Raw genomic sequence first — 23,856 nt, forward strand, 5'->3', positions numbered from 1 at the left:
CCTAAATGTGCAAAGTAGCCAATGTTAGTGCAATTATTTAATGGGACAAAGAACCAAGGGGTAACTCAGGAAATTGCAGGCTGCAGATAGAGGACACACAAAGACAGTTACTCTGGTAAAACAGGTAAGATTTTCTGGACCCACTTAACCAAGGTCAACCTACTTTGCAGTGCAGTCAGATAGCAAAACTCCTGGTTTGCCTGGAGCAGGAGGGGATGGCGGCATCCCCGGTGTCCCAGTTTCAAAGACTCACTCCTGAGCTCTGCACAGGACACAACCTGTGCTTAGACATGTCCTTAACAGAATAGGCAAAAACATGCTAAAAATAAATAAATAAATAAAAGTCCAGCAAAAAGCTGTTTTCATTGTTTTCAGGGAAAACAGAGGAAGTTCATGTTTCTTTCATATCTGTTTTGTCTTTCCTATTTGTTCCTCTTCTGCCAGCATTGCAAAAGCAATTCTGAATTTTAAAACCAGTTCTCTGTTAAGCACACTAGTCCTAGTTCAACAGCCCAATAACAAAAGCCTCAGGAATTTTCTATGGTGCTGACAAATTTAAATTGGAAGCAAAGTTTTAACAACTTTACTACTGAAGTTGAATTTATAAGTCTGTTTTGCTCAGAGACACACACTTAAGTACCTTTTCCTCAAAACTTCTAGAGAGGAGATTTAGCTGCTTTAAAAACAACTAACATTCTTGTCATTCTCTGGAATACCTAATACCAGAAAAAGAAATATCTCTTTTTTTTTTTTTTTTTTTTCTGCTGAAGAAGGCCGGAGCACAGCGCATAGAGGGAGAGGCTGAGTGAGTTGGGTTTGTCCAGCTTGGGGAAAGGAAGGCTGGGAGACTTCTGTAGCCACCTCAACTACTTAATAGGGGTTGTAGTCCTGACAGCCAGGCTTTTCTCACAGACACAGTGAAAGGATAAATGGCCATGGGCACAAACTCCAACAAAAGAAACCTTGATTGGCCATAAGGAAAAAATTCTTCCTCATAGGAGCAGTACAGCCCCGGGATGCAGGCGCAGAAAGGTTGAGAATTCCCTAGCCTGGGACATACTTAGTCCTTGACTAGATATGGCCCTGGGCAACCTGGTCTAGCTTTGAGTCAGATAACTCCAGAGGTCCCTGCCCATCTAAACTCTGTAATGACTCAAAGAGTCTTCAGAACAAAAAATATAACTGTTACACTATCAGCTGATTGAAAACAGATGTAACAAACTCTAAGATTTATCTCACTGTAACCAGGCATTCACCTGGAACCTTTCCCAGCCTATTTGTACAAAGCCCACTTCAAAGGTCCCTTCGCCTTTGCTCAGGTTTTCCACATGCCTCACCAAGGGATCCTCTGTCCTGAGAAGTCAGTGGATCTTCTTAGCAAGTGATCTTATAAACAGCTCTCTTACAGATAAGTTTATCTTTTCATTAACCCTCAATCTGAAGAAGATGCTTAAACCCACGTCCCTCCAGCACTGTGCTGGAAGCTTTTCAGTCCACACAACACCCTCAGCAAGAGGCCAACTGGGTATTCTGTGGCACTGATAGTGACACCACCCTCCTCCACTGGGAATTCCACACTCAAAAGCTCTCAGGTTTAATGTGTGGGGCCCAAAGCTACACTGCTGACTGCACCTGCTTCTGCTCTGATTTCCAGCAGCCACCCAGGACTCTTGCATATTTTGCACCTCTCCCATCTGTTTAACGCTATGTGCTTTTCTCTGTGCCTACTTCCCTGAAAGCATCACCCCAGACTTGTCTGAACCACCAGAGCCCTCTTGGCAGAGCTGTGCCAGCAGAGTTCTCTGCCATAATTACGCTGGCCACTCCAGTCCTGTTACCAAAGTTAAGGCTGACTCACATCAGCCTTTGGCATAGCTATGTCCAGCAGGAATGAAGGTAGGAGGTTATTCTAGAGTCTTAAATCACATTTAGTTTCCTAGTAAGGTTGGATGAAAGCAGACTTGAAGCAAACCCTGGGAAGGCGAAATGTGGATGTGGGGCAGGGCCCATGCTGATAAGAGAAGTGTGAGCTGGTACAATCCATTTTTCTGTGTCTCTGCCCATGTCATTAATCAGGCATCAAGGTCCTAATCCCAATACCAGGTGAGTGATGAGGGGCTTTACCTCAGGATTGGCACAGCATCATGCCCTGTTGTCCCTGGTTCTCAGAGAGGCCACACCTCCGCACATCGAGGTGCCTTGCAGCACTCCTGTGTCTCCCAGTCAGGAAGGCAATGGACAGAGAAAGCAGGCACAGCAGGACAAGTGCCTCCTAAAGTGCTGGCAGAATTGTGCAGGAGCATTCTGAAGGCAGTATCACTGTGGCCCAAACACAGGTCTGAAGCACATTTTGGGTGACTGGTTGCATAGCAAAAAGCTGGCTCTTTGATGCAGAACACCCATGCAAGATGTTCATGTGCTGTTCAAACTACAGCGTATTTTGAGTCAGTTCATACAGGAAGTATCTTGCTGAGAAAACAGTCTCTGTGGGATTACATAGAACCTTTTAGTCACCTGTCCATGGAAGCACAAATGGCCATGGGCTGGGAGGGAAGTGTTTGTACCAGCGTCCGCTCTGTGGAGGCACTGTGAACCCAAACAGATCTTTAGGATGCTTCATTCTCTCTTAAATCCCTCCTCCTTTCTCTGTTGTCTGAACTTCGAGCAGCTCTGCTCAATAAACCCTTTCTGCATCTTTTTGCACTCAGGGTTCAGATCAGCTGACCCCCCCCCAGGGCTCACATGTGGGCAGCTCTAAGCCATGGGATGTTCCCAGTGACCAGCCAGAGCCCTCCAGAGTGAGGACAGGAGTCCCTGCGAGGACGCACACCCCATAGCAGCCATGGACTCAAACAAACACGAAGGTAAAGCATCCTCTTATTTCACTTCTTGCTAGTATGAAAGACAGCAAGGGAGAAATGTGCTCTCATAGGACCTGTCTGCTGGCCAGCAGCCAGCCCCCTGAGAGCACCTCTCAGCCATGGCATGGCAGCTGTGGGCAAATGTTCAGTACTTTCAGTTTCTTAGAAATATCTGGGGGTTGACATTTTTATCTCTTATTTTAGAACCATCTCCCTCTCCTCTCTGGAAAATACTCCTGTAACATATGTGACGTCCACTGTGGGAAGTCATTCCTTTTCTTGCCTCTTGTGCCCCACTTCTGCCTTAGGATGTAGAGACTTCTAACTGTCCAAAGCTGTGTTTTACGTGAGGGTGCTGCGACGAGGATCTGCTTCTCTCCCCCATGTGCTTTGTAGTGAGGGGTTCTTGTTCGTGTCAGTGTCACAACCCAGATATCTGCACCTGTCCCAGTCTTGCAAGCACCAAGACGTATCCAGGCCACATTGCTTGCATGCAATCAGTCCTTGCTAAGGCTCGCTGCACTTCTAGAAAGTCTGCAAAGCTCAAATCCAGGGGTTTAGTGGTTACTGACTTCTTTCAGAGGAATGTGGTACTTGCTTTCCACCCCAAACCACTTGCACTGTGCTCTGCCTTGCCACCTCAGAGACACTGTGTCCATATGGTGAGGAACTCTTGAAACTATGAGCAGGGGGAGAAGCTGTAGGAGCGTCCACAGCTGTCAGCTCAGGAGAGAGACTGGACCACCTCTTTCCTTCTTAAAAGATGCTTGGTGGTGCCACTATTCATGGCATAGTTAACAGAAAAGTTAATTTCCCTATTATTATTATGATTATTCTAATTTAATGAAATTAGGTCTGTGTACCTAGGCCCTTGCACTACAGCAGGCTGAAAAGGAAATTAACTCAGGGATTTTTTCCAATTAATTGGTATGCCCTCATAGGCTGTAGATGTTCACTGCAGAAATTGGGAGATTACCACAAACTCCCTCGTTTCCCACAGTGAGACTGAGAGGAGCCTCCTCTGCTTCAGCTCTTTGCAGCAACTTTATAGAAAGGATCTGGGTTTTGACTGGGTACATTCAGAGAGTGCTCATGGCAAAGGTGGGAGGTAAAGTCACAGTAGCAGTGATCCTCTCCCCAGTTCTGGTCTTGCTCAAGAGCAGTTCCTTGCTGTGAGTATATCCAAGGACATTACAGACTGATCTGCAATCAAATCCACATGAAAGATCCCTACAGACTTTTGCAGGACATCGGTCAGGCCCTCTGTGTTATATATCAGATTGAAAGACACCCAAAGAAAATGTGAGGAGGCTCTTCCTTGTTCTGTTATGCTTCTACCTGACACCTCCAGTCCTTCACACAGCTCAGCATTCAATACACCCACCCATGTTGTAAAAACAGCATCTCCTTGTCCTGCCAGCACTGGGTTTGTGTTGTACTATTAATTCAGAAACATGTCCTCTTGCTCTTTTTGGGTCAGTCCTTACTATCCCACAGCAAGAGCCCAGCAGGACAGGCATGGGCCTCAGTTTCCATGATTCAGGAGGGTCACTGTACACACAGGCTGTCTTTTCAAGCCTCGGCTCCAGGCATCATGAGAAAGCTTCAGGCCAGTGGTCGGTTTCTAAATCTTGCGGTTGCAGAGAAAATCTGAAACAAAAGACACAGAAGGGCCAAAGCTGAAGATGAAAAACACCTGTAATTTAAAAGTTGAAATGTGGGACTTGGTGCAGGCTGGCTGATGAGCTCTGACCCCAAACAGCTGGCAGTTTGGAGTCACAGTTACTTCTCCCAATCAGCCTGCTGCTTCTTGTTTTCCCTAGGAGGAAGCATGAGAGGGTATTCCCCAGAGGGTCAGTGTCTAACCCAGCTACCCAACCCCACAGCTGAGAGAGCCACTAGCACAGGCAGGAAATGGCACATGGGCAGAGAGGAGCACACAGCCTCTCTGCCTCTCTCTTCTGCAAGTCATCAGGGAATTTGCTCAAGTTCCTCTGAATCAGGACAAATCCTAGAGACCAGAACAGGGCCATTTCATAGGTGTCCTTGCTGGTAACCCACATTCCCCCTCAGGGGTAAAGAAATCAGAATGGAGCTATGCCTTGTATAGCTCTGACTTCCAGGCTTCAACTTTCCACTGTCTGACTGCGCAGAGTCCTCCCTGCATGCTTTTCCAGCCTCTACAGGATTGAATTTCTGTGGTCCTAAAGGCCCGGGTTGGAAAGGCACCGAGCATCTGCAGCCAGCATGGAAAGAAGGAGCTTGGCTTCTCCTGGAGTTGGGTATGGGGTTACTGGCCATGTCTGTGACTTAACAGCAGAGATGAGTGAGGCAAATCCTTGGAGGCAAGAGAAAACCCATCTCATGAAGTGGCATTCCCAAGAGGAGGCAATCCAGACAAGGAACAGAGTAGCATGGTGTTTTCTGGGAGTGAGGTCCAGCCAGGGAGCCTGATGGAGGGAATAAAATGATGGCCATTGGACTGCAATTCCCTCAAAGTGTAATGGCAGCACAACCAGCAGTGATTTCTGTTGGACAGCTGAAGGTTTCTGCACAAGACAGTTGGACTACATGACCTTAAAAAGGTCCCTTCCAACTCAAATGATTCCATGATTCTAGGATTAATGCCTAGAAATAGTGTCCAAAATACTTCTGCAAAATAATATCATTTCCTCCATGAGCTAAGTCTGTTTCAGAAATGTTAAGCTGTAGAAGATCCAGTGGGATCACCATACCACAAACCCCCAGGAATGACGAAACCAATGAAAAGGTGTAATTTTGTGGGGTTAGAAAAGTCATGATTACTGCTCGGACTGCATTGTGACAAAATATAACTTAAAATATACAGATAAGGTATTTTGCCTTTTGTGGAGATAATAGAAATATGTACAGATATAGTAGAGGATAAAATTGACTGTTTCAGTAGAGAAACAGATCAATAATGCTTTAGGACAAAAAAAAATCTGTTACCTAAGGCTGGTACACAGAACTAAACTTCACAGGGAGCAATTTAATCCTAATTGCACATACAAGTTTTCTCACTTCCTTGCATGGATCAACTCTGGCCAGACACAGGACAGCAAATAAGGTGAATTTAACATCTGAATTTAGGTGAGTCATTCCTATTTTATAATTGCAGTTTATTTTACAAATGATACGGTGTTCAGACCTCCTAAAGTGAGACTTGAGTCCTTTAAAACTGATTTGTTCCTCAAGAGGGACTTCAAACCCTCTGCTCCAGTTATTTATAGCAGCCATTATAAGTCATTTTAATTGACTGAAGTTCTTTATTCCCACAGGAGGGACTGAAAGTGTGCCCGTGAGTACCCCTGCAACACAGATTTCCCAGGTAAAGATGAGAAAAATGCCCTAAATAACTCCAAGAGTTTAAAGAGTTACTAATATATAAACAGTAGTTAAAAAGCTAAATTAAGTTGAAGGAAAAATGTAGGCATTTACAAGGAACAAGGCAACCAAAATGTGCACACTGCATGGATAAATATCACACATCTTGGGCCTCATCTTAAAAGACCTTTCAGTAAAATTTCTCTTACAACCAGTTGTATTTAGATAGATGATTTGTGAGCTCAGCTAATTAAGCAACTGACATCATTAGCACCAATTAGAGAATGTCAATTCACTGGGCTGGAGGGAGATTTCATGACTGAGCTTTGATGAGCTTTCAGCAAACCTGATGAACTGTCCCAGGAGCAAGGATCTGTTGACTGACATGGGGCAGGGGTGTCTTCTGTGGGGCTTTGGGTTATCCTGGCAGCCTCCCAGCTCTTCAGACCATGGGGTGCTCTTGCCTGATAATCCAGACCAGCCAGAGTGTGAGTCTTTCTGCATGTCTTTGTGTGGCCTCCCAGCCAGAAGCTTGGAAACCCTGGTGATCAGTTCCTCCTGAGCTCTGCAGCCTGTCTTTGGGCTGACATTCTTGCTGCAATTGGATGCCACAGATGCTGTAAGGTTGTCTATTACCACAGCCCAGGGAGTATCCCTTCTGTAAGATGCAGTTTCAGCCTTTCCACATTGATGTTTCCTACGCATTTCCAGTCTGCAGGAAATGCGACAGCGTTTTAAGCACTTTAATCCCTGGTCTGGTTCAATATGGAACTGTAATCTGAAAGAGGAAACATACCCCTGAAGTGGAAATCCAGACTATTTGAGACCTCCCTTGTCACCATTGCAAAACTAATGTCCATAATGGCTTGCAAGTGCACCATGGCAAGTGGAGAAGGCACTGCTTTCCATGAACTACCCAGCACTTCTCTTGTCTCCTCCTCTTTTCCCATGCAGGCAGCTCTAAGCAGGAGCTGTGGCTGGGTTGCTGAAGGGCCCAGCACAGTGGATCCAACATGCATGTGGCACCGTGTGCTGGAAACACCATGCACACATGTTGCTTTCCAGCTGACACGTGGGTACCTTAATGAATCCTTAAATGTCAGTCACCTGCTGGCTCTTCCCTTCTGCTTCAGCAAAGGCACTATGGACAATGCAGTTACCAAAAGGGACTGCACAGATGTGGAACAAGGGCTGATAAGTACTTGCAGCCCCCTTTAAGTACCTTCATTGTTCTCTTGTGTACTTACTCTGCTGCTCTGACTGTATTCCTACCATCCTTGCCTAGGAATATATATGCTGGATATACTCCTAGGGACAGGTTCTTTACCACTGTAAATCACTGCAGCTCTGCTGCTTTCCTGCTACGAGGCACTGCAAGCCTTCCTAATGCTTGGCTGTAGAAATGCCGCCCTTAAATACAGGAGTTAGTAACTGTTCTAAAAATTAGTTGTTTCCTGGTAAAAGCATGCATCATGCAACTCAGAAAAATCAGATCCAGGGCTTGTGGCAAACACTGGACTTTGTGCCAGATTGGTTTCAAGCAGTGTCCTCAGGCAGCCCTCTTCTGAGAGACGCAATGTCTATTTACTTCTTCAGACCAGCCCCAAAATATGTGCAAAATAATGGACAGTAGATAAGCTGGGGGAAGTAACACAGACAGTACTTCATGGCCACAGGTGGTTTTACTCTTTTCAAGGATATATTTGTAATAGCAGAATTGTTTTGTGCAGTATTCCTTTATCATGAGCCTGTTTTCTACTGGTCTTGACAGGCTTCAGCTCAAGGTCCCAGACAGCAGGTCCTGTCCTAGTATAAGGACTTAGGCAGCTGCCAAGGGTGGCAGATGCAAATGGCCATCCCTGTGGAGACAGAGGCCTGGACAGCCTGGTCAGTGCTGGGGGAAACCTGTGGGGACACAGGTCCTCAGGAAAGCAAGGGCTCCCTCTCATCCTTTTAGTGGCAGCCAGGGCAGTGACCTAGCTCACCAAGGCTCTGCTGCCCTCTTTCCATCCCACTCCTTCCTTCCATAAACCATCTCCATCTGCTGGCCGCAACCATCTTCCCTAGGCTGCCTCAAAGCCTGAACAAAATTTAGGCTGCAAGAACAGTCGTTATCTTTTACAAATGTCTCAGATTGCTGACACCCGCCAAGAGATGGGGGAGACTGCAGTTTTGCTGCCTCTGATCCGGGAAGCAGCACCAGTCCTGTGCACCCTTTGTGAACAGCATGGTTTTTCCACACAGAGCTGAAAAACATCAGGGCAGCAGGTGAAATGGGAGTCGTGGGACCCAAGAAAGACATAACCTACCATAGGCACATGGCACTGGATGCCTCACTGCTTTGCTTTGTTGGGTTTGAGGGCCCCACTCCAAAGGCAGACAGGCACTGAAATCTGCATCTGGTACTAAATTATTTAGGTACCTAAATCCCTTTTATGAATAGTTCTTGGACAGGTTCTAAGGACTCCCTATGACTGTGCAGATTAATTTATCCTCTAGGCATTAGCTCAGTTTAAGTTGTTCTTTCTTAAATTCCACAACTTAAGTGTTAAGGTATATTTTTACTCCCATGAATAAGTGAGCCAGGGCAACACATTACAGTTTAACTGTTGCTGTATTATAAAATCTGTCTTTTTTGGTATGTGTTGCACTTAGAAACTTTAGAAACACAGAGTTGTCTTCAGAGGGTCACAAACCTGTGAAGTACCTCTCTGGTCCTGTAGGCATAAGCCATCCCTGTGCAGACAGAGCCCTGTCACTTGGGCAAGACATGGGCAGGGCCTGATACTTCAATGGCTTCCATCTGTTTTAACAGCTTATGGGATTTAAAGGATGGTTTTCTAAAGCTTGCTTTTAGAAATGAGCTCAAACTAAAATCCATAGCTACACTATGCTTGGCAAGACTTTAAAGATAACATGCTGTTCCTGCACCACTTCACTTGATTTTGGATCAACCCTGCATCCAATGCAACAAGAATGTATTTCCTTTCTATGCTAACCTTTACCTGCTCAGGGTTTCAGCACTTCTTGTTCAATCATCCGAGCCCTGTGGCTGGTTGTGTTTCTGGCTGCATTCATCCATCAAGCAGCAACACAAGGATGCATTTCAGTGTCTGAAATAGCCACTGCAAGCTGCATGGGGCTGAGGAAGGATATATGGGGCAGGACAGACTCAGGCCAGGCTCTGGAGCACTGAGATGGACACACAAAGAAACTAAGCTAGCACTGTCACTGCAAAAGCAGAGATTGGTCAGCAGCAAATCCCAAAATAACACTGTCTGCTCTTAGATGCAGAGGATATTTTGTCCAGCCTCTAATCCGAATCTTTCTTTTTGTTCTCTGAACTCTGCTTTCATAGAGCATTTCAGTGCACGTGGAGACCAAAGTCTCTGCAATGGTCCATTTTTGCTGATGCCTTGCAAGTTCTTAGTCTGAAACCTCAAGATCAGCAATGATTCCCATCCCCATACCCTTCAAAGGATCTGTGTAGTTTATCCCCTTTCTGGAAGCATCCAAGGAGGAGATGGCCATGCTTGTGGGCAGATTTTGGGCTTATTCTCCCCAGATATTGTTATCTCCAGGACCAGCTCCAGGACTGCTCCACTGCTAGCAGGACTTGGGGCTGTGATATCTCCATCATGAAGCAGATCTCTAAAATGGATAGCATAGGAGAGAATGGAATAGCACATTCCAGTTGGAAGGGACAGATCTGATGAATCAACCCTTTTTACCTGGAGGGCAGTGTGTGATGCCCAGCCCTGATGCAGCCTGGCAGACAGACTGTGCCTTGGTACCACGTCAGCTCAGGGGGAAGTGTGTCAAGCACCTGTGAGCAGGGATGGGAATATTATCATTTCGCACAGTCGCAGTACTTTATAACCCTCCCTCCCCCTTCTCCAGGCACGTATGTTAGGATGTCTGATGATGCCACGACCATCTGGGCTGAGGTATCAGAAGCAGTGTGGTCACTGTCTGCCCTAAGCAGCCCCTCTGACCCTTCAGGCTACACTCACAGGTCAGGGTGACAATGTGGCCAGGAGGGGTGGGGGAAAGGGTTGAGCCAAGGGGTCTGGAGCTCCAGCTGGCTTGGGGACTCAGGGTTGTCATCTTGATGAGGGAAGATGTCCTCAGCCTCCTGCTCCCATCTACCCTGTCCTAGTGCCTGTGGTTCCTGTCAGTCCCACTCCTCCTACCCAGGCACTCTGGAAATGTGTGTCCAGCCAGATCAGAGTGGGGGCTGTGGGGTGAGCGCTGGGGTAGGAGTGGGGATGGCAGGCAGACATCCTCTGTAAAGACACTGCCAGTGTCCACCAGAGGAGGCTGGTGCATGCCATTGCCCCGAGGTATCGGAAGCCATCTCTGCTCCATTTGCAGGACTCAAGCGCCTGAGTTCCCGGGGTGGCTCTCCGCTTACCACCAGTGCTCCCGTTTTGGACTCAGTTTATAACCAGATGTTAGGCCGAATTTCTGTTGTAAAGGTAAAAACCTCTGTACTGAAGCGCCTTGGGCCGCGAGCTCGCTGTGGGCTTTGTGCAGGCGGGACGAGCGCCTCGCTCACAGCGCTGGGGGCAGAGTTCAGGGTCACCAGCCCGAGCTGCTCCCAAGAGGGTATTCCCTGCTTAGCCCTCTGCCAGTCGCTGATCCCCCCTCACTGCCCACCTCCACACCTGCCTTGTCTGCTTGCTCTGCCAGCCTGGCTTGCCCCAGTCCATCTCCTGCTTCACCTGGCTATCACTGGCTGTCTCCAGCTTAGGTGGTGAGCTCTTCCAGCAGCACCAGGGCATCTAGGGACAGAAAAAAAAAAGAGTGGGCACAGCATCACTGTATGCCAGGGGAAAACTTCCTGTTCCCTCTCCAGCACAAGTTAGAGCTGCCTCCTTCCATGGAAAGGGCCCATGACAAAGGACAGAGCTTCTCCACAGCCCTTGGAGAGTGAGGGGTTAGACCTGTGTGGGCAAAGTGCCAGCCCCACGAGCACATGTGGGAGGAGGACTTGCTCAAAACCAGACACTTTCTTGATTCCTCAGCTGCTTTGGAGATTAATAATCTGGCTGCTGTTATTGCAAGCCTTCTTGGCATGTTTCAGGCTGTCCTCCTACTACAGGCTGACAGGCTGCAAACTGCCAGGGAGCCTGGAAAAACTCAAAAAAGTTTTTAAAAAAAGTCTAAAAAAGGGGCGCACTGATTGCCCAAGACAAACGCCTCCTACTCTGTACGGAGGCTGCAGCAGGGGCCAAACCTCTCCCCATGTTTCCCAGCCATGAAAGGAGGAGGAGAAAGAGGACAGCACCTTACAGGATGGGTTACATGCAGCCTTTGTGCCAGCTGAGAGACCCTCGGGGACACAAACACCTGAGCCTGGGAGGAGGGACTGAACCCACTGTGTTTGTGGTTGCTGTAGTTGCAGGCATTAGCCTCTGAGCTGAAGGCGGGTTTCACAGAAGCAATGCAGGAGCTGTCACGGATCCAGCATGGAGAGTATGCCCTGGAAGAGAAGGTCAAGAGCTGCCGCTGTGCCATGGAAGAGAAGGTGGCTGAGATGAAGAATTCCCTCAACACGTTCAAGGTAGGAGTGTGACCTGTGGGAAGGCTGCATACATTCCATGTGAGCTTGTGTGGCAGAGGGAAGCATTTCCCTGCCTCCATCAATACTTCCTGTTTGCAAAGAAAAGGAGCAGGCAATTGTTTTGGATACACCTGGGATACTTCCTTTGGCTTTGGGTCTCCCCTGACTGCTCCAGCCCGAAAGTAACCCATACTCTGGCCTATTGAGCCTTCTTGACTGGCCATGAGGCAGTGCTGGGAGCTAACCTGGGCACAAGCAGCCCTTGCTCTAGGCTGCACATGCCATGGGTTTATGGCCTGTTCAGGGGCTACTGCTGGGCCACTGTCCTGCACCTCTCCTGGGTCAGGTCTCCTGCGTTTCCTGCAGGAACCAGAGCCACTGGGGAGCAACAAATTAACACAAAACCCTAAAGCCTTTTGAAGTCGCATTTCCACATGGCTGGGAGGAAGTGCTGCCTGGTTTGATCTGGCCCAAGAGGATAAAGACAAAGGGCTAGAGAGACAGCCTAGCAAGAAGGCTTGATGCACACTTTGGTCCAGCCAGCATCTCCATGCAGAAACTGGATGACTGCCTGTGACGAGGCAGGCAGAGGAACTCTTTTATTGTTTTTCTTGCAAACTTTCCCCATGGGGTTTTGCTGAGTCAATAATACCTTGTGAAGTTAAAGAGGGCTGCTTACTGGAAAAGCCCATTACTAACCCTGTGACAGGGAGACAGATGGCACCAGGCAAAAGGAGCCCCTGGTGCCAGATGAGCAAGGGAGACAAACAGGGTGAGGGCATCATGGAAGAGGTCTCAGAGCAACCAGACACAGGGTTATCCAGGATATTGTCGTAGGGGAAAAGAGATTTAAAATACAGATGCAAAGAATTATGCAAGCAACAGAAGGGGCAAAGGCTGCTCTTCCTCTGCCCCATGCCCATGTTGGCTATTCAAATGCTGAGCTCCCAGTGAAGCCACCTCCTTGCTTGGGGGAAATCCCTTGGTTTACATGAAACTCTTGAGTATTTCTCCTCAACCCTGCTGCTCACGTTTATGAAACCTGCAGGAACTTCATGCATCAGAGCTCTACATCTGAGTAAGGCTTGTCTGAAAGTGCCTGAGGGAGGATGGACAGGGAGGATATGGAGGGCCTCATTTCCTTAGGAAACCAGGCTAAAAGGGCAGATCCAAGGCCTGATTGGCAAAATCTTATGCATGTGAGTGCTCACACTGGGATCTGAACCAAGTGCAACATGTGAATACACATGCTGGAAAACTGCAGAGGGAAATGTGATCCCTAAGGTCCACCTCCAAATGCCATTAAGGGCAGGAGTCCTCCCAGTGCTTTCAGCTGGTAGTGGATGAAGCTCTGAGTCTCTGATCTCCCATCAGTGCCTTGAGCATGTGGCACCACGCTGGCTCGGGTGAGTTGCCTGTAGAATTAAGGATCACCATGGCATGCCATGTTGTGCATGGCAGGTGTGACACATCCTGGACTTGCAAAGGAAGAGTGTCTGATCACAGAGCCACTCCCCAGAGCACCCTGAAGCACCTTTAGTGCACACCAGCCAGCATTCAGAGCTGTGCCACGAAAGCCTGATGGGCACCCTGGGAATGCTGTGCTTTTGCCTGTTTCTCAGGAGGAGCTCAGCGATGCAAAGTCAATGATTGAAGAAATCAGTGCCAAGCAGGAGGAAATGCAACAGAAAATTGAGCAGCTGCAGCAAGAGAAGCGCCGGGAATCACGGAAAATGAAAGCTAAGTAAGGGCCCAAACTCCAAGGTGCTGAAAATGCTAATTAGCAGTGGTGTCCATTTTGTTCATTTCTGTATAGCATAATTTCTTAATTGTTCTCCTGGCTGGACATGTGTATCAACCCTGATTATGACCAGAAATGCTTCAGTTCACCCTGGGCTTTTAGACACACACCCCACAGAGCAAAGACAGAAGAAAAATGCTAGCACCTCACTGTGATTCCAACAACAAAACAGCCCCCAGCAGCTCCCTGGAAAACCAGGGCCTGGTGGAACACACAGACCCACTAAAAGCATGTTGGGGCAGTAACACTGTTGAAAGTCAGAAGCCCCCACCATTCAGACAACAGCACTGCAATGTCCCCTTCCTTGCTTGCAGGACTCAGTGGGCTCCTGATGGTGCAGTCATGCTCTGTTTTCCTGTCACCAGCCTGTTCTTCTTTGAGCAGAGCCAGAGAATGTTTGCACACTGCTGGGCCACACTGATGCTGTGATGAAGCAGATGGTTGTCCAGCTTGGGCCTAATTAGCCTCCTTCTGAAAACAGAGTTTTGCTCATGAATCTATACAGCTGCCTTGATGCAAACACTTTGCAAATCTAGGCTAGCCCCTCAGCTAATTAAGCTATTTAATTAGATGAAACATGCTCTGCAAAAGAATTGATCTGAAATAACCTTCTCCTATAGCCAGTGGAAGTTATTTCCAGAACATTGTTCATGAACTGCCAATTCCATCAAAGTCTCTGCTAGAGTTGTCCTATTTCTGACAGTATTGGCCACAAATGTAGTGTAGGAGCTTCAACTGTAGCATTCAGACTTTCCAACCACCTCGTTCTTTGTGCTTGTACAGAAGAGCACAGAAGGATGATCACGGGTCACAGACAGTGCCAACACCTCTCCAGGGCAGCCCATTTCGATCCATCAACCTCCCAGAACCTGTGCTGATGAGTGAAGATTTTACGAGTCTTTTACACAACGTGACTTACGAAAAAGGTAGGAAACGGAACAGGCAAATGCAGTGCCTTCCTCCCTCAGGAAAAAAGTCAGGAAAAGCTCACTAGGGTGACTTGGGTTTGGGAAGTATCTGCTTTGCAAACATTGTGTCAACAGCCATTTCTTGCCTCCTCCACGGAGAGGGATGCAGGCTGGATCTTCGTTCTTGTAGTGCCACTGGCACAGATACAGAACCAAATGGGGGCTCTTGATAAAAGTCCTGGGTTTGTTTCTGTGTGAGGGAGTGGGGCACAGGAAGGAGGAACACACCTTGATGAGGAAAACACTTGAAAGCTGGAATCAAAGAAAAGGTGATGGACCAGAGCCTTTCATTCTATAACTAAGTTTGGGGGTCTAAGCTGGTCTGTCACTCTCTTGCTGTTCAGATAGGAAGATATTAAAAATATATTCATTTTAAATGTCAGCAAAGGCAGAGATCAGATTTCCTAGCAAAACTGTGAAAGACTGGAGGATTTAACCCTACTGACAGGGCTTGGCAGGAAGCAGCCTGCTCTACAGTTGTCTTCTCCTGTTAAAGTTCCCTTTGTTTTTCAACAGTGTCTGACACCAGGATCATGCCCATGGGAGAAGGAGGTGTGAAAGTCATAGCAGGCCCAGGTAAGAAAATATCAAACATCAAAAGACAGGACAACGATTCAAAGAGAGTGCTTGCTTTACTGCACTGAAAAAATGCTTTCAGGGAAGGCATTTCACAGGGATGTCTTTCAGTCTGTCATATATCTCCATTTTCATACTTCAGTTGAGATGTGAGGGCAAACCTGTGTCCCTGAAGTGTCCTTGATGGTCAATGCCAAGGATTTGGCAGAGAAAGCCTTTCTGCTTTGCTTTCTCAGATTCTAAGTGCTTTTGCAGAAAGGAAGAATTGATGCTTCCTGATGTGACAAAGAATAGCGAGAGCACCATTTTTCCCCCTTGGGAAGAGATGGTCTTTCTTCTTCTCTAACCTATGTCTAACTTTGGATCTTATTTGGCCTGAAAATAAATGCTGGAAGAGTGCAAACCTTGTTCTGCTGAAGAGCTCACCAACTACCCTTCCTTTGTAAATTAACTCTACAAGGCTACAGCCCTTGTGAAGCACAAGGAATGCTCCAAATCCACCTTCCAGTGCTTCAAATGGATGGAAACACAGCTTAACTGCCTGCTGCAGCATAATCAGTCAGCTGAGATGTCAGAGTCCATAGACCTGTTTGTCATTGCAGGAGCAGGCATAGAGACAGATGACAGCCTCAAGCCTCCCCTGGCAACAGAGGGGCAGTCAAAAATGCATTTGCCATCAACAGTATGGAAGCAGCCCAAGGACACCAAGGACTGGGGAGATGAGTACATTTCCAAAGAGCAACCGGAGAGAGGGAAAGACATGGGCCAGAGCAGATACAGCTCAGCAGACAACATAATATGTGAACCCTCTTTGGCTGGTAAGGAGTAGAAAACTCTGGCTAGAGAGGCTCAAAGCTGTATCCATGCCTGGTGTGAGCTGGCTGGTGCTCAGCATCCATGGAGGGAGACACAGACCAGTTTCTCCTGCTAGAGGGGAATCTCTCAGGGCCTCACACTCCAAGACCTCTGGCCTTTGTATTTGTTGGGCTGTGTGACTGACAGGACCACTCTGTACCCAGGACAGCCCTTCTCCTTCTCAAGACCTGTCAGGTTCAGAGTACTGAAGGGATTGCAGCAGTGTAGTTACTTAAGTGGGTGAAAAATACAACTTCTCATTCTGCAGGGATTCTTCAGGATGGGAAACCCTGATATGAGTTGTTTTGCCTTTGACTGCTTGTTTTGTTATTCTTAGAAAAATTCAGTATTCATAGGAAAAACACATTTGCTTTAGAGCTTTCTTAGCAAACTGTGGCTCTAGTCATGTCTGGGGCATGCTCTAGGATCAGGATGGGGTTTTACATTTTGGGGAAAGAAGACACAAAAAGATGAGACATTGATATCACTGTTAAACAAGTTTCTCCTTTCATGGTTCACTGTCAGTTCACCAGTCTAACATGCAGCTGTCCCTGAGGTCAGTATTTTCTTATTTTTAAACTTAACCATTATCTTCTGGAAGCCAAAAGGCAGAACATCGCTTTGGAGCTGCTGGAGTCAGAAAGGAAGTATGTCATCAACCTGTCCCTAATCCTGAAGATCAAGGCCACACTGCAAGGGCCAGATGTGAAAAGAAGCACCAAAGAGAGAAGGTATTTGATGTGCTCTCTGTCTTTTGGGGAGTTTTCTTCAGTCAATATTATTTCTGCATTATCCCCTCACACACTTTTCTTTCATCCACACAGAGATCTTTGAACACTTGGTTTATTTCTAGTTGAAAACTGGAGGCACTGGGAGGTTTTTGCAGTCATTAAAGACTTTCCTGCCTGTCCCTTGCATCTTGTCCACCATCTTCATTCTGATTCTGGGTGAAATCAACGTGAAGTGGCAGAAAGGCAGTAGCACATTTTGACCAGCTCTGCATCAGTGGATTGTCTCCTGAAAGGGCCTGACAAATGGGACAACACAGAAAGCTGGGGAGCTCTCCTTCAGGCTCTCAGTGGGATGGCTCAGGACCATGGTCCTGCATAATCAGCCACAGTAGCACTGCCTGGGGCTTTTTAGTGCTGCTAATTCTGCTCAGCTACTCAATGCATTGCAAAGCCAGCCTAAGAAGCCTTCAAAACACTTTATTAATAGCCAGCTGGAGAGGGTACTTGCAGCCAAAAAGACCCCCCGATGCAGCCAGTGCTCCAGCCACAGGAGTTAATAATACATGTGCAAGGCTGTGCTGACCACACAGGAATGCCCACCTAGCAGTATTCACTTGTTAGGGATGAGGTTTTGCTCTGTATAACCAGTCTGATCTGGTCTCCCTTCAGTTTTTTCCCCAACTCTTTGCGGTTCCTGGTCCAGCAGCACGTGGATTTACTGCACGCTCTCCAGGAGCGAGTCCTGAGCTGGCCACGACAAGGGATCCTAGGAGACATCTTCCTGAAGCTGACAAATGATGAGGTATGTTAAAGACCTCTCCAGAATCTTCTGTCATGATTCATGATGTTTTGTTGAGGCATAGGTGGGCCAAAACACCTTGCAAGAGAGGGGTTGGGCTGTGCAGTTGTGGCCTGAAGGGTAAGGCCTTCCAGCAAGCCCTCTTGGAGCACAGTCCTGGGGCATGGCAGTCCCTTTGTTGTTCAGGGACTCCACATGCCAGACCCATCTGTGGGCAGGCAGCCTCATAGCACAGCTCTATAACCAGTACATGAGACCCAGACCTGCTTGCAGGAGCCACACCTGAGCCTTGACAGCTTGAATGGCTGTATTTCCAGTGAGGGTGTGAAAAGAGAGTGTTTCTGATGCTCCCCTGCCCCAATACACCTTGTTCACAGTTCTGATAAGCAGGTGGGCAGGCCTCTTATCACACATGGTGTGTTGCACCCACTTCTGTTGCCCTGGTGAGCAGCAAGGATGTGTAAAAACTCATCTGACACTTTATAAATTTTAAGTCTTACACAAGAAAAGCTTCTTGCTGCCCAGCCTCTCTACCCCTCCCCACCTGCTGTAAAGCTTTACACACTGTGCTCAACAGCAGAACACATTCTGTAAAACAGACTTTCCTGAGAAGTTCCAAGCCCAGAAGGAGTCACACAGCACACACTGCTGCTCTGGTGACCTTCCAGCAGCGATGGTGGGGAATCAGCAGTTTGGCTGACTCTGTGACCAAAAATCCCTGTTAAGTTTGTTGGCTCTTTTCTCTTTCCCTTTCTTAAGAATAATTTTCTGGACTACTACGTTGCTTACCTGAGGGACCTGCCAGAATGCATCTCTCTGATCCACGTGGTGATCCTGAAGGAGGTAAACTTCCTGCCTGCTTCCCAGGCATGTAATGGCAACATGCAAGCCTGGATCTCTTCCTCTTATGCCTGCCCATGATAGGACTCTCCTGCCAATCCACTTGTTCTGTTGCCAAATGCCAGTTTCCTGGAGGTTGCCGTGGCTGACAGGCACTTACAAAAAGCAGCTTTAACACCTTCCTCACTGTTTGAAACCAAAGCTGTTTTTCTGCTGTGCCATGAAACAACGTCTCAGATTAAACCTCCCAAAAGCTTACCTATGCACATGCTATCCAGACTTTTTCCTGGCACTGTCTCCTGGAAAATGGAGGAGTCATCCAAACAGAGATCGAGTGAGGCTGTAAGTCCTTTATAGAGAAGAGTCTTCACTTTCAGCTTCAGGCATTTGGTCTCACACCCTTGATTCTGGGTTTAAACTAGGAAAGTTAAATATAAAGGTAGTTTAAAGTGCAATAACCAGGCCACATTTGCTTGCTTCCAAGATTTTTTAATTTAGAAGTCAGTCTCATTTTGTTCAGTTCATCTGAGCCTACACTAAGAACTTCATTCTGAACAACAGCATCTTCTTGGGGTTTCACTGAAACTTAACTAGTGCACTTTCAACACACTTAACCTACTTAATTAGGCTGAGTGTCCCTAGTAGATAATCCCCAACCTAAATGCCTGGTGTGCCCCTGTGAACTGTTGTAACTCCTTACAGCATAACTACTCATTAAAGCACAGAACTACCTGGAAGCAGATGTGTTTTATGGGTGGAAAAGACTCTTAAGTCGCTTTCTCTATTTCAGGTAGAAGAAGAAATCAAGTCTGATCTCTACATTCTGTTCTTTCATATAGTCCAGCGAATCCCTGAATACCTTATTCATCTACAGGTAGGGCCCCAGGATGGAAACTGTCTTGTTGAACTCTTATCACATCAGGCGACTTTTAACTCAGAGTTGGTATTTGGGCCTGTACAGGTACAGGGCTTCTGGCAAACCCAGTGGGTTCTTTGAAGAACAAAAAACTTTGAAAGGGAAAGCCAGCTAACAATAGCTTAAGTTTCCTCTTTTTCACATGAGGCTTGCTTATATTTGCCAGTTTCTCCATTTGACCTGACAGAAACAGCTTTTGTCTCCTGGGAAGCCAAAGGCTCTGCTGCCTGCTGCTCTGGGAAAACAGGAGGCCAGAGATGTGACACACCTGAGAGGGCTCCTAGGGCCCAACAACCTGCCCTACAGAGAGGTGGCTGATAAAAAGAGTTCTGGTTCACAGAAGGCTTATCTGAATCGTAGTGAAACATTTCAGACAAGGCAAATACACAGAAAGCAAGCCCTATAAAATCAAAACATTGGTTTATTCATCCAAAGCTAAACTCAACCAGTGCATCACCCACACATCCCATGATTACATTTACAGTGGTTCCTTGTGCATTTGCACTGGACTAGTGGGAGGCAGGCCCCATCCAAGTCCCTCAGAAACTCATGCTGCCTAGAAAAGCTGCCCCAGGGCAGTGCCATGAGCACTCCAGAGCCCTAATCCATGGTTCCAATAGTGCCTTCTCCCCAGAAAGGGTCAGGACAGCCTCCAAACAGCCTGCTCTCCTCTGTGCCTCAGAATGTCCTGAAGTTCACGGAGCAAGAGCACCCTGACTATTACCTGCTGCTGGTGTGTGTGCAGCGCCTCCGGGTTTTCATCTCCCACTATAGCCTCCTCTTCCAATGCAACGAAGACCTGCTGATACAGAAGAGGAAAAAGCTGAAGAAGTAAGCACAACATCAGCCCATTCTGTCACCAGGGAAGGGAGGTGTGGGGGAAGCCTGGCAAACACGGGGTTTGGGTCCAGGCAAGATCAACAGGCATATTGCTCTGTTGAAATAAAGCCCTTTGCATCTGAATGCTGGAGAAGAACCACTATTGGCATTTGCCCTCCAACTGAGGTCAGATTTGGGGTGGGTCCTTCTGCCTAACTCTGAGAGTGAAAGAAAGATCACTTCTAAATCCTTCTAAACATAGCAGCCGCATGTTTCATGTGGCTTGATTCTTTAAGCTGGTGGCAAAGTCACTCCCCAGTGGGAAAACAGACAGGGATTTAGCTCTGGCAGCTCCAGGCCCTGGTGAAGCTGAGGACTGTTTCCCTTATGGGCTGAGACTCCAAAAGAATGGTCTTATCTTATTTTACTGGGGGAGGAGGTGGGAGAAACAAAAGCCTCCCATAACCTGTTTGAGATGAACTGTGACAGAAATTACCCTGAATGTAGATTCTCAAGTTGCAGTTCAGAACAATTCCTTCAAATCAAGGCTTGTTACTAACATCAGAATCTGGTTGCCTTTGCTCCTTGTGATGACTTACCTGGGGTGTAGGACAAGATCAAATTTCAAGGGAAGCTTCCGAGTATGGAGGGTGGTGAAGGGCTGGAGCAGACTGCTGGGGAGGGACTGCTATGGGGAGAGGCATTAAGAACACCACAGAAAGCAGGATGCCCTGCTGAATGGAACAGACTAGGTGGAACAGGCTCTTCCTTGGGGTGGGCAGAGGTGAACGGGAATATTAAGGTCCCTCCCAGTCCTGTTTTCTGTGATTCTACACGCTCGTGCTCATTCCCTGCCTTATTTCTTAGCCCGACGATGGATTTCTCCTCCCTCAGGTCGTCCCTGGTGAAGCTGTACAAAGGTCTCACCTCCCAGTGTACAAGCCAGGAGGTTTCTCCAACACCCAGTGCAGCATCCATGCGGGACAGTGGGATCCACACTGAAGAGGCCATACAGTCATTCCCAGCAGCACCTTCCTCTGGCACAACCACCCCGTAAGCCTGTTGTCCTCATGGGCAGCCTTCAAAGTAGGCTGAATACTCTCTCCTCACACACACCATGCCAGTGACACCAGGCAGCTACAGGCTGTCATTTCCAAAACCATTCCCTGTATATGGATAGAGAGATGAAGGGCTGGCTCCATCCTGCTATCCCCTACCATGTGGTTTACCAGCAGGAAATGTTTCAGAGCTCTACCCAGGGCTGCCTTAATGGTATGTTAGGGAGGACATGCATTTGTTTAGGCCTGACAGTGGTGTGCACAGTAACACTCTGCATTATTCACTGTCAACATTACAAGAGCTGGGAAACAGGACCAAGGTCTCAGAGTAGGGAAAAAAAAAAAACTTTTCCACACAGCACATAATTGAGTGATGTGATTCACTATCACTAGACACAAGTACAAAATGGGTTCAAAACCACACAAGACTAATTCAAGACAGGCAGGGCTACTGGTAGCACCTGGCAATCTTCACAGAATCACAAAATATACTGAGTTGGAAAGGATCCACAAGGATCATCGAGTCCAACTCCTGGCCCTGCACAGGGCCATCCTCAAGGGTCACACCATGTGCCTGAGAGCATTGTCTGAACACCTCTTCAGCCCTGTCAGGCTTGGTGCTGTGACCACTGCCCTGGGGAGCCTGTTCCAGTGCCCAAGCACCCTCTGGGTGAAGAACCTTTTCCTGATATCCAACCTCAGCCTCCCCTGACACAACTCCAGGCCATTCCCTCGGGTCCTGTCACTGGTCACCAGAGAGAAGAGATCAGTGCCTGCCCCTCTGCTTTTACCTCGTGAGGAAGCTGCAGACTGCGATGGGGTCTCCCCTCAGTCTCCTCCAGGCTGAACAGACCAAGTGACCTCAGCCACTCCTTGTATGGTTCCCCCTTGGCCATTTCCAGCCTGACAGGTGCCAAATGAGATGATGATCAGAGAAGCACACTAGACTTAACTTTATTCTTATGCCAGCAGTTTGTGGCTATTGTGCTTTTTTATCTCATTTGATACTAACAAGAGTTTGGCTTCGTCATTCCCAGTCCCCCTCTGTTAGTAGTGTTACAGATCAGTCCTTGGCCTCCTTCTCCCCAGGCTGCCCAAGACAATCTCCCTCCTCTCACAGATAGGATGCTCCAGGCACACATCTTGGTAGCCTCAGCTGGCACCACCCCCACAACCACCCTGAACTGAAGACTCAGCTGGAACACAGGGAGGGTAGGAGCCCTCCAAGCACTCCTGACACATTTTGGGGACAAAGTCACCCTACCCAAGAGGTATCCACCTTATCCACCTGAAAAGACAACCAGACCACAGGAAAGTGAGGCATAGCTCCTACATTACAGAGAGAGAAGAAAAGTTAAAATCCAAAATGCAGATGAACAGGAGAGAGATGGAGCAGTTGGCTTCTCATCTCAGTTTCTATTCATTTCATGCTGTAGAGTACCAAAGTCAGCCAAAGCTACTGGATAAGCAGTTCTGTCTTTCCAAGTTTGGTCCTCCTAACCAGCCAGGCAATTTCTGTAAGTGATACCTCTGTTACTGTTCTCCAAGGCAGGAGAATACCTTTTGGCCATAAAATGAACACAATAGGGCTGGGGGAGTGACGGGGTGGGGGGGGGACTTGTCATGCTGTCTCTGTCATCCTTTAGTATTCCACTTCCGTCTGTTGTTTTGTTTTGTTTTGTTTATTTTTAAGGCATTTGATGCCACAGATGAAGAAACCCCAGCCAACGGTGATGGAGAACATCCAGGCTGTAAAGCCCCCTGACTGGGAGATGGAAAGCAGAAAACACGAGAGGCCAGAGAACATCCTTGCCTCCTCTCAGTTGACAGAGCAGGAACTCAAGGCCTTGACAGCCCCCTTGCAATCCATCCCTGAAATGGAGTACGAAGCGCCACCGGCTGACGCCGTGGGGAACACGGAGAGAGCCATCAGAACCTCTGTGGAGCTGCTGCAGGATGCGAGGAACTTTGCACCAAGCTACGAAGAGTTTGACTACCCTGGGGAGGTTTTCACCATGCCAGGCCCCTACGAAGATGACACCTTCCAAAACCTCGCTCTCTTTGAGAACTGCTCCCCAGCCTCTTCCGAGTCCAGCTTGGATATTTGCTTCCTTAGGCCTGTGAACTTCACCTCAGAACCCGAGAGGACAGACCATGCCTTGCAGCCACTGCCTAAGAGCTGCACTCCCGTGAGCAGCAGCACCTACAAGCGTGAGATGTTCCACAGCAAAGGGAAGCAGCTGAGCAGGTCCCTGAAGGAGCTGCCGCGGAGCGCAGAGGGCGTGAGCACCAGACTCTACAGCACACGGAGCAGCAGTGGGAGCCGTCTGCAGCAGAAGCAGGACAGGAATGTTCAGCCTCACTTGATCTCAGCTTCATCTCGAAGCTCCCAAAGGAGCTACTTCCCCCCACAGAGAGGAGCGGGTGAAAAACCGAGCTTTTTGGAAGTAAGGAGGCTTAAATAGGAGGAGAAAAAAAAAAGGCACATGGTGGTGCAGCAGCAGCAGGAGAAAGATCTGAGATACAGTTAGAGTAGAACACGCCAAAACAGCTTTCAAGCCCACACTTTCCAAGTCCTCAGCTGCATGTACATGCCCAAGGGAGGGACAAGATAGCTCCTTTTCACACACATCTTCCCCAGGGACAAGCACAGGGTTGAGGTGCACAGCTGGCTTGAGACAAGGTAGCACACCCTTGAGACAAGGTAGCCTCTTGTGTGTC

The 23,856-nt window shown here is 47.9% G+C and overlaps 1 protein-coding gene across 7 annotated transcripts in view; it reads left to right on the top strand.

The window, feature by feature from the left end:
* ARHGEF33 (Rho guanine nucleotide exchange factor 33) overlaps window positions 1–23,856 on the top strand; it is a 31,046-nt gene that overhangs the window by 3,121 nt on the left and 4,069 nt on the right. The window contains exons 1-15 of one of the 7 annotated variants that reach the window (XM_039570081.1): window positions 2,823–2,864; window positions 6,161–6,210; window positions 10,581–10,684; window positions 11,608–11,772; window positions 13,395–13,516; window positions 14,357–14,499; window positions 15,058–15,117; window positions 15,720–15,935; window positions 16,574–16,703; window positions 17,373–17,505; window positions 18,262–18,345; window positions 19,133–19,216; window positions 19,941–20,089; window positions 20,945–21,130; window positions 22,829–23,582. In XM_039570081.1, the coding sequence (XP_039426015.1) occupies window positions 10,658–10,684; window positions 11,608–11,772; window positions 13,395–13,516; window positions 14,357–14,499; window positions 15,058–15,117; window positions 15,720–15,935; window positions 16,574–16,703; window positions 17,373–17,505; window positions 18,262–18,345; window positions 19,133–19,216; window positions 19,941–20,089; window positions 20,945–21,130; window positions 22,829–23,582 (2,253 nt within the window). In that variant the 5' untranslated portion in view covers window positions 2,823–2,864; window positions 6,161–6,210; window positions 10,581–10,657. Of the gene's footprint in view, window positions 1–2,708; window positions 2,865–6,160; window positions 6,211–10,580; window positions 10,685–11,607; window positions 11,773–13,394; window positions 13,517–14,356; window positions 14,500–15,057; window positions 15,118–15,719; window positions 15,936–16,573; window positions 16,704–17,372; window positions 17,506–18,261; window positions 18,346–19,132; window positions 19,217–19,940; window positions 20,090–20,944; window positions 21,131–22,828; window positions 23,583–23,856 lie in introns of those variants that run through there. The other 6 variants (XM_039570080.1, XM_019292810.3, XM_039570082.1 and 3 more) reach the window with 6 other exon arrangements.

This window comes from Corvus cornix, chromosome 3, assembly GCF_000738735.6.
Source record: "Corvus cornix cornix isolate S_Up_H32 chromosome 3, ASM73873v5, whole genome shotgun sequence".
Taxonomy (NCBI): domain Eukaryota; kingdom Metazoa; phylum Chordata; class Aves; order Passeriformes; family Corvidae; genus Corvus; species Corvus cornix.